The 14135-nt window shown below is 40.9% G+C and overlaps 2 protein-coding genes across 3 annotated transcripts; both read right to left on the reverse strand.

Annotated features, from left to right (window-relative positions):
• Positions 1-5085: 5085 nt before the first annotated feature.
• Positions 5086-6661, reverse strand: hoxb5b (homeobox B5b). The gene is made up of 2 exons (XM_080872725.1): positions 5857-6661; positions 5086-5420 (listed from the first exon to the last, which is right to left on the reverse strand). The coding sequence occupies exons 1-2, from the start codon at positions 6494-6496 to the stop codon at positions 5173-5175; spliced, it is 888 nt and encodes a 295-aa protein (XP_080728851.1). The 5' UTR covers positions 6497-6661; the 3' UTR covers positions 5086-5172.
• A 43-nt stretch (positions 6662-6704) lies between these two features.
• hoxb6b (homeobox B6b) lies at positions 6705-11986 on the reverse strand. 2 transcript variants are annotated; one of them, XM_080872731.1, is made up of 3 exons: positions 11551-11986; positions 8853-9249; positions 6705-8027 (listed from the first exon to the last, which is right to left on the reverse strand). In XM_080872731.1, the coding sequence occupies exons 1-3, from the start codon at positions 11662-11664 to the stop codon at positions 7771-7773; spliced, it is 768 nt and encodes a 255-aa protein (XP_080728857.1). In that variant the 5' UTR covers positions 11665-11986; the 3' UTR covers positions 6705-7770. The 2 variants fall into 2 exon arrangements, with proteins under 2 accessions (XP_080728857.1, XP_080728858.1); XM_080872732.1 differs by lacking the exon at positions 11551-11986 and having other exon boundaries at positions 8853-10083.
• Between the last annotated feature and the right edge of the window lie 2149 nt (positions 11987-14135).

The raw sequence follows: 14135 nt of genomic DNA on the forward strand, positions 1-14135 counted from the left end.
TTCAGAACTTATAAATTCATTTATAGATGAGATTAGTTTTAATATAAAGTTTGAAAATAAAGTTTATTGCTATTAATGCCAATAAGTTATTACTGTATGAAAATCTGAAGTTGTAACTGTTTATATCTCATTGATGGGGTAGGTTAATTTCCAAGAATTGAATTATAAATGCAAATGAGAAATTAATAAGGGGTTTAATGTCTCAGCTTTCCAGTTTTAAAAAAGGTTATTAGAATTTGCTGAATGCAAAACCAGCAGCTGTTATTAAGACATGAATAAGATGTTTTCAATTTTTTTAAAATAATAAAAATTGCAATAATAAGAATATTGAGACAAGTGGTATGATACAACACGTTACACACTCAACGAGTCATTAAAAACAGATATAAAAGTTAATAAGTCATTAATATGGGCTCATAATAACCCGTTCTGAGGATATATATAAATTAGACAGAAGTTTGAGCTTTTAAATGATGAACGCTATCGTTAGAAGAAGGTTGGACATAACAACACTTTATGTTACTACATTATTAAAATACTTTTAGTTAAAAAATCTGCAGGTATACACCTTAATACGTTTTTTAAAGGAGTAAAGTAACAACAATGTCATTAGTAAGGAGCATTAACCACAATACCTGCAGTTATAAGTGTTTATGTGTCATTAATAAAGGTGTTAAACCACAAAGAATGTGATTATAAATGGAAATATGCAAACACTTAGGGGTTTATTACATCAGGTATCCAGTTATAAACATAAAAAGGTTATTAAGATTCATTGAAAGCAAACACATGCAGTCATGGATGTGAATAAGTCATTGTTATGGTGTTTTGATAACCTGCTCAGATCACCAAGTGACCAAATCTGCACTTATTGATGTTTCAAAGTAACAGTACTAAGTAATAAGTCATTAAAAAAGGAGGTAAATCACTAAAAAAAAGTAATTTTTAAATGTATTTGTGATTATATAAGTTAATAAGGAGTATTGACTACAGCACCTGGAGTTATAAGGGTTTCTTTACTCATTAATAAATGTGTTTAACTGCCAAAAACTATAGATGGAAATGTGCAAATAATAAAGGATTTGATGAATCAGGTCTGGAGATATAAATGTTAATGAGTTATTATTAAATGGGTTCTGATGGTAGGTCTACAGTTATACACGCTAACAAATTGTTGCTAAATGGATGTTGTGTCCGTACCATCTGCAGGGAGTTTCTAAAAAATATCCACTCAGTTCTTATAACCAGCCCGAAGAAGCTTCTACAGCCCTAACACCCAAACGTTATTATTTATGGTTTATAATAAATCTATAAGAGTAACTTAATGATTTATTAACTATTAGCTAGAAAGCCACCAACTCTAAACATTTTTGTAAAATATGCCCACAGAGGTTTGAGTTTGGGCAAATGTTTTACAGCTGCAGTGACCTCATGGCTGTCTTTCTCTAATAAGAAGTAAGACTTAAATATTGTGAGCATTTATAACAGTGATATGACTGAATGCACTTCACCGTCAGAGGCTACAGATTCCTCTTTGAGAAACTCAGACACTCAAATCAGAGTAAATACCAAAAGATTACAAAAAGTCCTCCATTAGAAGTTTGAACTCACCACTAGAAATCCTGCAAGGTCATCAGCTGGCATTAAAGCATCTTAAAATGTGTAACTACATGACACACAGCTGGCTTAGGGCAGTGTTTCCTAATTGAAGGTTATTGTGTGACCTCAGAGGGGTCATAAGATAAGCATGAGAGGCCATGGGGTTATTAACGGCAGAAAAAGAAAGAAAAAGAAGCTTTTTTTTCTTATTTTGCTGTAAAATGTAAAATAATTTAACAGGTTTGAGCTTTAAAAAGTTATTTAAACTAAAAACAAAGGAGAAGTTTCACATTAAGAAAGTAATTTTTAAAACACCTTATAAAACTTTATAAAATGTTTGGGATCTTAAATACAGATAAAAATGGTGCAGTAAAAAAGGCCTCAATACCTTTGGAATAACATGGAATACAGATTAGAGCATAACACAAAGTAGAAATACTCTAGTACAAAGTACATGAAGTCAGTCTGATTATTGCCTCTCCAGCTAACGTAAAGAAAAATGAACCCAACCTTTTATTATTATTATTATTATTTTTTAAATCAAAAAGCAGCTTCACTCCCAGAGCGCGCAGGATTAAATGTGTTTCCCTCCACTCGACCTGATCAAACCGAAAGAAATAACAGATCAACAAAGCTCGTCTTTTTCTCTGTTCTTCTCTGTAACTTACATGCCCCCGATGATAAGAGCTCGAGCTGGAGGCAAAAACCCCAGAAAGAAACCTCATCCATCATCAGCCTGCTCGGTCTGAGGCGCCCTCTGCTGGCACAGCCGCCTCATTACAGAGACCTCACGGACACAAACAAACAAACCGCAGCAGCTGTGAAGTCACACACAGCCTTCCAGATGTTGAGCACCCATACAAACAAAAATGTTCAAGGTGGTTTCATGCATTTTATGATTTTGATTAAAGTCGTTCACAGTGACTGGCTGATTTTAACATTTATGTGCAAATAAATACAAACTCCTTATGTTTACGCTCTCTATTATTAGGTATACAACATTATATGTATATATATATTTCTATTCGCTGATTTTGAAACTAAGACTTCAATATTTGTGCTAAATTCTAAATTCTGTAAATGTATACAGGAGATATATAACTCAGCGTGCATCGCCACATTTTTTAAACTCAGTTTTCTCGCAAACAAAAGCGCAAAGTGGAGCTGAATTCTGTTAATTTTACGCAGCTGCTTTGGAGTGATTGAAACCCTGATTATAAACTGTGAAAAATATGAGAAATATAAGCATTGAAGCCTCTTCTCTCCTGTGCAAAAGCACCGTGTTATTGCGCTCCTGAGCCTCGGTGGTGACAGTGCAAAGTCTTCCTCCTGACGCATCTGCGTGTTGCAGTCTCTACCGTCTCCTGACCCAGCGATGATCCCCGCCGCCATGAATTATGCATGAGATCCGGGTACAGATTACCCCTATCAATATGCAATACTCATTACGCTGGCTAAATTGCCACTTAATAGTTATGAATATGTGGAAAATGTCTGGGACCCATATAGCCCACCACTACTTTTTTACTCTCTTTTTTTTTCTTAAACCTGAAATGAGTTTGGAAATACTTTTGGAAATATTGCAGAAGTCTCTTGCAGTCTTTTGCTTTCCTGCACATAATATCATTATGTTTTATTAGTGGCCGCTAGACAATGCACTCCAGGACCCACATAGCCTGGCTTTTCTTTATGTAAAGTCAGTGAAGCCTGTGTCCAGCTCAGAGTTGTCCGAGACTTCACCTTTGGCCGCTCGGTGACTTGACAGATTCGGATAAATCACTCCAGGACCTCGCTCAAGTTCGTTTTTGCATGGCAGCTCTATAAAGCTTCTCATTAGCCTTCAAGAGATTTTATTTTCCCTCCTAAAAAATCAGCTTGTGTTTGAAAAAGAAACTTTGGATTACTTTCTTTTAAGTATGAAAATCGGCCAGTATGTGTCCACGCTGAGCAGAAACAGGGGCCTCTAAATGAGGATGTTCAAACAGCAAAACGTTTAGGATTTTCATGATAAAAGTGACAAATAATGTGGCTCTGTGGCTCAAAATCAGAACTAAAATTTGCGCAATTAAATCTTAATATTTAGACTGTTTTTAAAATAACATTTTAGCAGCCACACTCTTTTAATGCGTAACAGTTATTGGAAGTTTTCGCGCAGCAGCTTAAACTAACTAAACATGAGTGGACACCACTTCCTTCCCCAGTCCAGCCTTTGCAGTCCCATCCACGCAGTTAAGCCGTCACTTTCATTCAAGGTTGTGAATTATATAGTACATTGTCTACTCCCCAAAACCATAAAACCAACTTTATGGACCTCACGTGACTTTTCACAGTCTGTAAGTAATATAGGCCTATACAATCTTTGGTAAGGGGGATTTTTACCAACTTCAGCCTTGCCTATATACCTGTAAAGCCAAAGCTTTACCCCCTCTTTTTTTTTAAAGGTGGATTTTATCAGCAACATATTTTCCCACATGGCAAACATCTCGCTGCAGAGAGGTAAGTGTTTAAAAAGTCTTCTTTTTCACTGTGTCTGCGCCAAAAACAATGCGTCAAAAATTGACCCGAAATCTTGTTTGTGTGTGGGACATTTTAACAAATACTTCAGGTTAATCATTAATAAGTTAAATGCGGGTGAAAAGCAGCCACACACACACTCACATACACACGCACGCACACAGAAAAAGTTGCGCATCTCCACTTAAATATGGCCTGCCTTTTTTTTAAAAGAAAAACCTAATCTGTTTTTATTCTAATCGATGAGACAGTCGAGACACGTTCAAAGCAATTGAGAGAAACTTTATTTTCAAGCGCTATGAGTTCACTTACAAATACAAAAAGCTTATTGGAGAAAAAAGCTTACATCACTGCCTATCCACAGAATAACCCTTTGCACTAAAAATTTATCACATTGACAGGTTGAATACATTTGCATTGCTCATAATTAGTCCTAAACAATGGTAATAATAATAATAATTATAATAATAATAATAATAATAATAATAACAGATGCACAAAATATCCTAGAGCTACACATTGGCTTGAAAGTTTATGGATCTTGGCCACAAGTTAACCATCAAAAATAGCAGTAAAAGTTACACTAAAGCGCTTTGAATGGCCCCCGGAATACATTACATTCAATGAAGAGCAGCATGTGGTTTGGAAACTTCTTCTTTTCTTTTCCTTTTTTTAAACGTGTGTTTTGTTTTGTTTTTACTGTACAATGAATTTACTCCTGTTAGACCGCGGAGAAGTTACAATAAAGAGCTCAAGTTGAAACACCTTCAAGAGAAAGACAGAAAGAGACAGAAAGAGAGAGGAGAGATGGACAGATAACTCCCCAGCCCTGCGATATTTACATCTTATTTTCCACATCTAAGCTACAACAACAGTGAACTAAAAATGGCATTTTAAGACCACAGAATACTTCTTTTTCTATCACAATGGCATGCTGGAAGGTGCTGCGCTTTAAATAGCTTTACAGTACTCATGGGTTCTCTTTTTTTTTTTTAACTTATTATGTTTTTCTTTTTTTCTTTCTTTCTGTGTTTTTTTTTAACTCCACCAAAAAGTTATTCAGTTGTGGAAGGCGCTCCCTCCCGTTACGAGGCTCATGCTTTTCAGTTTATTGTCCTTCTTCCACTTCATCCTGCGGTTCTGAAACCAGATTTTGATCTGTCTTTCGGAAAGACACAGGGCGTGGGCTATCTCTATCCTCCGCCGTCTGGTTAGGTACCTATTGAAGTGAAACTCTTTCTCCAGCTCTAGCGTCTGGTAGCGGGTGTACGCAGTTCGGGCCCTTTTCCCATCAGGTCCAGTCATATCTACAATTTTACAGAAAATCCAGAAAATTAGCAACCGCACTGCACACCAACAACTACACTTTCTTTTCTGTCTTTTCTCCCTTTTTTTTAATGTGGGGGGGCTTTTCGCTGTGATTTAATGGACGGAGAGGGGGGGTCACACAGCATGAAATGGGTGGAAGCATGCAACCAACACGACACATAACACAACACAACAATCAGCCTTCCCTCTGCAGCTCTGGGCCAGCACAGCTCACTACACCCCACACCTCCTCCGGGCTCCAGCGGCATTTAAAGCAAACAACCCCACAAAGATTTTTTTTTTCTCTTACTGATTCTGCCTCTAAATTCTTCCTTCCACGCCAGCCTGCGCACTCATGCAACACCTGACAGATTTATGGCACACCGTCAGCGTGACAGCCTTCAAAACTAAATATTAAGAGAGGTGGAAATCTACCATGGCTTATGTGCAGCTTCCGCATCCACGGGAATATTTGTGGCGTTTGGCAGTCGTTTGCTGTGGGAGTGGAGGAGGTGGCGTTGGGCTCCTGGTGCTGCTGCTGCTGCTGCTGCTGCTGCTGCGCCCGCGGTGCCGTGCCGGAGGAGCCTCCGCCGCCTCCGCCGCCGCTGCTATGCGCGCCCTCCTCGCTCTCGGATGCGACCGTGGCGTCCTCTATCTCCGTGAAATGAGCGCTGTTGCTTTTGTTGAGGCTGCTGCCGCCCGAGGTCGCGCTCCGGTCAGAGGGAGGAGAGGGGCTTTTTAGTTCCAGCTGCTCCCGGCTGGCTGTGGCGCACGACGGCGGCGGCGGCTGCACCGGGTCTGGAGACGACAGCGAGCAGTTGGGCGTCTGTCTGTAGCGGGCGTCCGCCCCAAATCCCCGGGCATCCTCCCTCACAGCCCCGAAGTGGCCGCCGGTGTTGGTGCGGTTCACGGTTAGGTCCATGCCATTGTAGTTGTAGCCGAAAGACCCGGAGTGCATGGTGCCAGGGTCTCTGAAGGAGCCGCTCACAGCGCCGTTAGTCCCATAATTTAGTAACTGATAGTCGGAGCCATTTGGATAGCGCCCTGAGAACGAGTTTACAAAGTAAGAGCTCATTTGCTTGGATTTTTAAAGCCTCGATTTGTAGATCTTTGTCGCTATAATCCTGTGTGCTTGCACGATTTATGGATGCAATCATGAATTATAAGCAATGAAGCCCTACTGTACTTTGCCAGGTATGCGGCCAAATATGGGAGAGCGTTCGGGAATCACGTGCCTTTGTTGACCAGTCGTAAATCCTCACTGATGACTTCAAGAGGTAATTCATGCTCCATGGTTACAAATGATGACGAAATAATGGTCGTTAGGGCTCCAGTCAATGGTGCCTCCCCGCTGCGCCCCGAGAGCCGCGCAGGCAGAGAGCGCCATCTTCCGGACAGCTGCGGTAGCACCCCGCCGGGACTCGCTGTCAGGGCCCCCGGAGTCATCCATCATTTATGTAACACTCATAACGCAGGCCACAAAAGGCTCAGGTAGCACAAAACAGCGAGCTCTCAGCCAAACTCGCGCACTTTACCCAAAAGTATCCAAAAAAGGGGGAAATTTTCACTTTTACGCCATATTATATGATTTTATTGTGGCTTAAGAAGCTGAGCAGACGCTGAGCCACTACCATTACTACTAAAACTACTAATGGCACCGCTACTGCTGATAATATTCGTACAAATAATAATAATAGACAACCAGAATTTCCAATATACATCAAAAAGCCTTTATTTCTATGTACAATTTCCTAAACAAAATATTGCACACAATATCCAGATGTGCATCGAAGACAACAATAAATAACATGTAACATCTGTACAAATTTCTTTCTTTTCTTCTTTTTTAATGGCACAAAACAAGCCTACAGACTATCACAGAGCGACCACAGCCACAGGATGTACAGTTAAAAGGACGAAAACTCCTCTTTTAATGTCAAAATAAAATCAACATTAAAACAAAGAAAGGAACTCAGTAGGCCTACACGATCATGAGGTAACAACATGAACCAAACACTAAAAATTATTTACATTTTGGCGGATTTTTTTTATTATTATTTGATTTTATTTGTTTTTGGGGGTTTTTTTGTTTTGTTTTTTTGCATAGTCCCCTAAATAAACGCACGAGCACACACAGGACAAACAGAGGAGGACCTGGTTTCTGATTTTTAACCTAATGCGGACACAGTCACTGTGCAGATACTGGAATAAACTCTACACGTCTCTAACATGTGATTTGGCAGCACTTTGTATCTACAAAGGAATAATACATTGTTTTTTTATGTCAGGAGTGTGCACATACACACACACATGCCTTTTATTTTATTTTCTTTTATTTTAAGTGTCCTTTTAGCTCTTTTTCTCCGCCTGTTCCTCCTCCTCGGGCGTCTTTGAGGGGTTGAGGAGTTTGTTCTCCTTTTTCCACTTCATCCTGCGGTTCTGAAACCAGATTTTGATCTGTCTCTCCGTCAGGCACAGGGCGTGGGAGATCTCTATCCGGCGCCTCCTGGTCAGGTAGCGGTTAAAGTGGAACTCCTTCTCCAGCTCCAGAGTCTGGTAGCGGGTGTAGGTCTGTCGGCCCCTGCGGCCGCTGCTGCCAAACGGGCCTGCAATGAAAATGAAGTCATGTGTTAATAATTAAATGTTAAGTGTGGGAGGAAAACGCACTCACTGTGTGCAGTGATGCATCCAAATTAAATAATTAAGTAAATACAAATAAACAAAATAAAACCGTTCTGCGCAAAAGTCCGAAAAAAATCAAAATGTATGTTTTTATTTTATATTTTCTCCTTTCTGTAGGTGCAGATTTATCTTGTTTAAAAAAAATGTTCACATATATATGTGATATTACGATAGTAGTCCCATTATATCTCTTAAACTTCCCACATGGCGCCTGTTACAGTAAGCCTTTCAGAAAAGTGTCATTAGTACAGCGCAGTCTCTGTATAATAAATGATGCACTGGCTCTCTTGTGTCATCTAAAGCACGCATTGTGCACGTGCAGTCAGAGGCAGGCTTGTTTTCTCCTTTAATTTGCAGTGAAATTCATATTTTTTTGTTCGTGTTTGGGACGTTAAATTAAGTTTTTTAGCCAAAAGGCGCGTTAAAAAATCCAAAAAGGGGCCATGTGACGCGAGCTGGGAGCTCTTGGGTTGAAGCTCGGGTGGTGTAGGCCCACTGAGTTCGTGCGTGTGCGTGCGCGCAATGTAGTGAATGTGTGTGTGTGCGCGCGAGTATGCAGCCCGTGCCTGTGTTGTGCTGATGATGTAGTAGTAGCCAAAAGCCCCGAAGGCGCACGAATCTCCGTGTGCAATCGCCAAAAACACAAACTTCCCGCTCGGCTCTGTCTCCGCGCGCTGTGCTGCTCGCAATGATCTGAAAGGCTTTCCACACCTGGCAGGTAGCCTCTTCTAACGGCCGTGAGTACTCACCGGCGGAGCAGGCGTTCATCCTCTGCATCCACGGGTAGATCAGCGTGGACGACTTGTCGTCGATGCTGCTGCTCATGCTGACAGCTTGCTCCGGGCACTCCGCTTTGCGCTGCTGATGCTCCTGAGTGACAAACAGCGGCTGGTCCTCGCGGCTCGAGAAAGCGCACGAGCCCTCCGCGTCCTTGTAGAAAGTCCCGACCGGATTGTAGTCGCAGGGCGCTCCGCCGCCGGCCCGGCCGTAGATGGCCGCGGCCGCTGCGCCCGTCTGCTGGTAGTAAGACGCCGGGTAAACCTTCTCCTGCATGTTGGCTGCTCCATATGTGGCCGCGTTGGAGTAGTGTCTTAACGGATCGGTGTATCCCGAGGAATAAAGCGGTATCTGACCCAGGAGAGAGTCCTGTCCTCCCGGCAGAGACACGGGAAAAGTTGAGTTAACAAAATAGGAACTCATTGGGTGGACAACGGGGTGTATATACTCCGGAGGAATATGATTTGTTGTCTTTTATAGTCCAAGTGGTTTTGCCATTACTTTATCGGAGATTTGGTTTTTGCTGAAAGGGGGGGTTGTGAGGTGCCACTGAATACAGAGGGGAAGTGTACCATCTGATCAACCTCTGGCCAATCACCGCCGTCTGTGCTTGCACTATTGCACCCATGGGGGGCTCTTGTTGCGCGCAGGAGTCCCCGGTGAATCGAAATGAAGCGCTCGAGCTTGTCGCTCGCGCACACGCTCACACAGACGCGAAGACTCATAGAAATATATTTATACTTTTTTTAAAGCCTAAATATAACCCCTGTTTCATGCAATCCAGCCCCCTCTCTCCCACACTCTGTCACACACAAACACACGGTGCAAAAAAGCAAAACATTTACGCACAGCCTGAGTCTCGCTCAGCCTCTAACCTTCACTTCCATCTCCTTTAATAATTCACTAAAGCCAACAAAGTCTGGAATAAAACTCTTCTGCCAGTAAACCCTTTAAAACGAGCACCAACTGATCCACATGGACGCAAGAAACCTGCGTCAGTGATGCATATATTTCACTCTTCGAAGGTGAGACCTCATCCTGATTCAACCCTGACTGACTGAAGTCCACGAAGACGTGCAGAGAGCAGCGGGGAGGACACGCGCCGGCACTCAGGATCATCATAATCATCATCATCATCATCATCATCACGTTAACACACCATGATGAAGTGGACAACAATTTCACACTTAGAAAAAAAAACTGGTAAGTATGAAGGGTTGAAAGACGTCTCAGGTGCCTGGAGCCTGCTTTTCGTTTCTTTGTTTTCACCCATGAACTAATTTGTATTTAAGAGCAAACGAGGAGGGAAATTAAGGCGACTGTTATTAGTCTTCTGTGTTTTTCTTCTCTGTCCATCATTTAACTCGTATTGATTGATTATTATAATTAATAAAATACAAATTTTGCTTCCATTCTGAAGCTAAGTCGCTTTTCGAAATGTAAAGTTTGCAGAATTTCGTTCAAAAAGGAAGGAAAATGCATTTATAATAAATTATTCTATTTCCTTCTGTTCAGTTAGTTTCCCTTTTTAAAAAAAGCCAATAACTCTGAATAAAACCCAGAAAAAAAGCAGTTTTAAAAGTATTCTAACGTGAGTATAAAACACATAAATTGTATAAGAGCTTCATAGACGGAGGGAAAATAATAATAATCAGGAATGAATAATCCGCCTCTTGTCTTTGATTTTGCGCCCTTGGCCCACAGATTTTCTGTTTGCGTCATGTCTGCTTTGAAAACATTTTATATTTTAATATTTCGATCAGAATTGAGATGAAATCAAATCTTAATCTTTAGCTGGATTGGCGCCTCTCCGCCAGGCCGCAGTCCCTGCAGCCCGGTGCTGGACAGCTGCTGGACATTTGGAGAAACACTGACTAACAAAGAGGCAATCCCGTGTTTTCCCGTCACGTTATGGCCTCAGCCATAAACTCCCAGCATCAAAAAGGACGCAGAACACCCTGCAGAGGCGCCGGAAATAGAAAATAAATCGATAAAAGAGAAGAGCGGTGATTATTGACTCCGCGTTTTGTGCAAAATCAGGACGAGGATGCATCAGAGCGAATATTTGTTTAAAGCTACATCAAAAATGTGAGGGGGGGGGGGGGGGGGGGGGGGGAGCAGAAAGGCGAAAAGATACAACTAGGACACGGTGCGCAATATCAGCATAAATCGATTTCTTCAGAATAAAAGCACAAAAATGAATTACAATAATCCGAATAAATCAATCAGCAGAGTGAAAAACGTGTAGCCGGAGATCTTTTTGTTTTTTACCCCCAAGAAAAACATGACTCAGCTGTAGCACAGGCCCTTTACCATCACCATCATCATCATCAAAGTCAAGCTTGCCTGGCCTGAAGCCACCTGGTTATACAACACCAGTCGCCAGCAGGCCTCAGACTCGGCAAAAGAGTCTTTTTTCACCATTTTAGGGAAAATATTTGGCGTGTGAAGGAATTGCAGCACCTCAGGGGTTAAACAGAGAGTGCAGCAACTGGTTGTGAATAGCACAAACAGCGCAAGCGGAATAATAAAATGCTTTGGAGAGGGTAATTTCCCTTTCTTAAAGACAGATCTCCCCGTTTCCAGCTTTGTAAACATCAGGCCTGCAGTGACAGTGAAGCAGCAGCAGCAGCAGCACCAGCAGGAATATCAGAAACATGGTGCCCTTACCTTTGTTGATAATCCGTCATTTCCAGTGTGGGTGCCACTCCGCAGCAGCTCCTCTTCGCTTCCTGTCAGCCCCACAAAGAAAAAAAAATCCCCACTTTGCTTAAGTGATTTCATGAAAGTAATCCCACTATTCCAGGAATGTGGTGATCCCTCATTTTCACGAACATAAAGCCACACAAGTACAGCCACATTAACGAGGCGCGCACGGCGCAGGAATTGCGCAGAGCCTCCATCGCCTACTTTTTGTTTTTTTTTTTTTAGGGAGAGGGGGGTAATTACGCACGAAACCGCGAGCGGCTGTTCTTACCAACACTCCAAACGCTCACTGCACATGCAAAGAGCCCAGAAAAAGCTTGTGTTAGTAAGTGTTAAGTGAACGAGCGGTTGGAAAACAGCAGCTGCAATATAACCTCATGGGAAATAAGTTCCCATTCCTGCTGTCCACATGACCCCTCAGCAACCAATCCCCGAGCCAGGCGAGTCGTAAACTTCCAAGGCAAAGTTGTAAATTTTCATAAACAGCGGCCGTTTTTGTGCTTTGGACGCGCTTTCCTCACCGCCATCTTTATTTTCTCCCAAAGAATGAAATGTTTAAATTTTGCGTCAATATGGTAGAAACGGGTCAAGATGTGGAGGTGTGAGGGTGGTCTGCGGGGAAGGATGCGCTCTCGGTTCTGATCCATCTGGTTGGAGAAAGGTTTGTAGCTTCTTATTGATCTCTAACCACGGCAGTGGTCTTATTCGCGTACCCAAAAATTCAAATCGAATAACAGGAAGTGAATCTGGCTCCAGTCCTTCCTCCTGCATTTTGTCAAATGTGTCACTTTCAGGAAAAAATAATCATGTAATCTCCAAACCGCAGACGCGGGTGATTGAGTCTTCTTATTTTTCTAAAATAAAAAGGCTCCAGGCGTGAAGATTATTTGCATTAAGACTATTATAATCTCTCCAAATGTGGAGAAATTCCTCCAGATCAAATTGGCCAAAGATGGGAATGAGCTTAACTGCCATCCTGAGGCGGATTTTAAGGTCAGAAAAACTTGAAACAGCCCAACTTCAGAATGAAACTTTCCCTCGTTTGGGCCTTAAAAACGTATTCATCTTTTTTTCTTGTTGTTTCTAATGAGTCATTTCCGATTTGATTTGTTATTTTTTTTAAAGTATTCTTTCAGTCGGTATTCTGGTGTTTTACACTGACAGAGAGGATTTCCGACATTTATAGACGCAATAAAACCATAAATTCCTGAAATACAAAACATTCTCCCCATCGCTTTCATTTTTCTCCCTCAAAGAGACGCAAAGTCCAATATAATAGCGCCTTTTCATTAAAATTTAGGCTAAGATTTAAACACAAAATGTTAAAACATATGAATTAACGTTTTCATTTCATTAAAGTCTAAAATAAAAAACAAAAAACAAACAAACAAAAAAACCCAACACTTCCACAGGTACCGTCTTATTTAGGCCATAGTTTAATCCTTTATTGACTCCTAAATTTACCCCCCAGATTTTAATTTTTTTAAAAAGATAAATATAATTATAATTAATTAAATTCGTCTGTAAACCCCCGAGTTTCACAGGAGCTTGCAGAAAATAGCTCAGGCGCTTTATAATGCAAGTGGACTCGATACTAAATATTTATATTTATCAGTAATGAAAACACTTCCTCACATTTTAAAATAATATCGAATAATTTCTCAACGCATTTGATCTTTTTCTTTTTTTTAGTTTATTGGTACCTTGCTCTCAGCCAGCTACAAAGAAACCGGATCCAGAGAAGCTGTAAAACTTTATGGCCTCTTATCTGAAAGCCGTCGAGACGAAAGGAGGCAATCACCATCAAAAAGAAATTTAAAACTATTTAGAAAAAAATGTGTTAAAATGTAATCACAGAAAGAATATTTATTACTTTTAAAAAGTAGATTTTTTTAATCTTATTTTTTGCAGAAAGTGACAATAAAGACGATTAAACTAAATCACTTGAAAAAAAAGACATTTTATTGATCATCAGCGCAAATAAAGTTATTTTCAATACTTGACTGCACAAACATGAGAGCAGCTGGCTTTTATCCTTAATGTCCCCCAGTGTGAAGCTTTTCAAACTAAATTTAATATTAAATAATTAACCTTTAATAGTTTCAGTTTAGCTGAGCCAGTTTATGTTCATATAAATCAGTGAGTTTATTAGAATCACATTTTTTTCTTCCAGAGTAAAAGATTTCAATATCATGTTAACCCAGCATGCTTTTATTTTGGCACTCTGTTTGAAATAATTCATCCTCAGAGCAAAAATATTAAACATCTATCTCAGATTTATGCATCAGGTTAGATTTAATGGATAAATCTGAGTACAAAGAGTCAGTATTTAAAAAAAATACTGAGCTGGAGCTCATTCAGTGGCAGGCAGCTGGTTTGCAGGTATAAAAGCTATATACAAACATCCATGTTCATCAAAGGCATTGTGTATTTCTGAATTTTCTCTCTTCAAGGCTCTTTGTATTTCTCTGTGGAGCAGCTTCAGTGTGAGGTGAGAGCTGCAGGTCTGGACTCGGAGGGGCTTCGTGAGGTCGGCGGTCCCGCTGCCC

This window comes from Rhamphochromis sp. 'chilingali', assembly GCF_963969265.1.
Source record: "Rhamphochromis sp. 'chilingali' genome assembly, chromosome: 22".
Taxonomy (NCBI): domain Eukaryota; kingdom Metazoa; phylum Chordata; class Actinopteri; order Cichliformes; family Cichlidae; genus Rhamphochromis; species Rhamphochromis sp. 'chilingali'.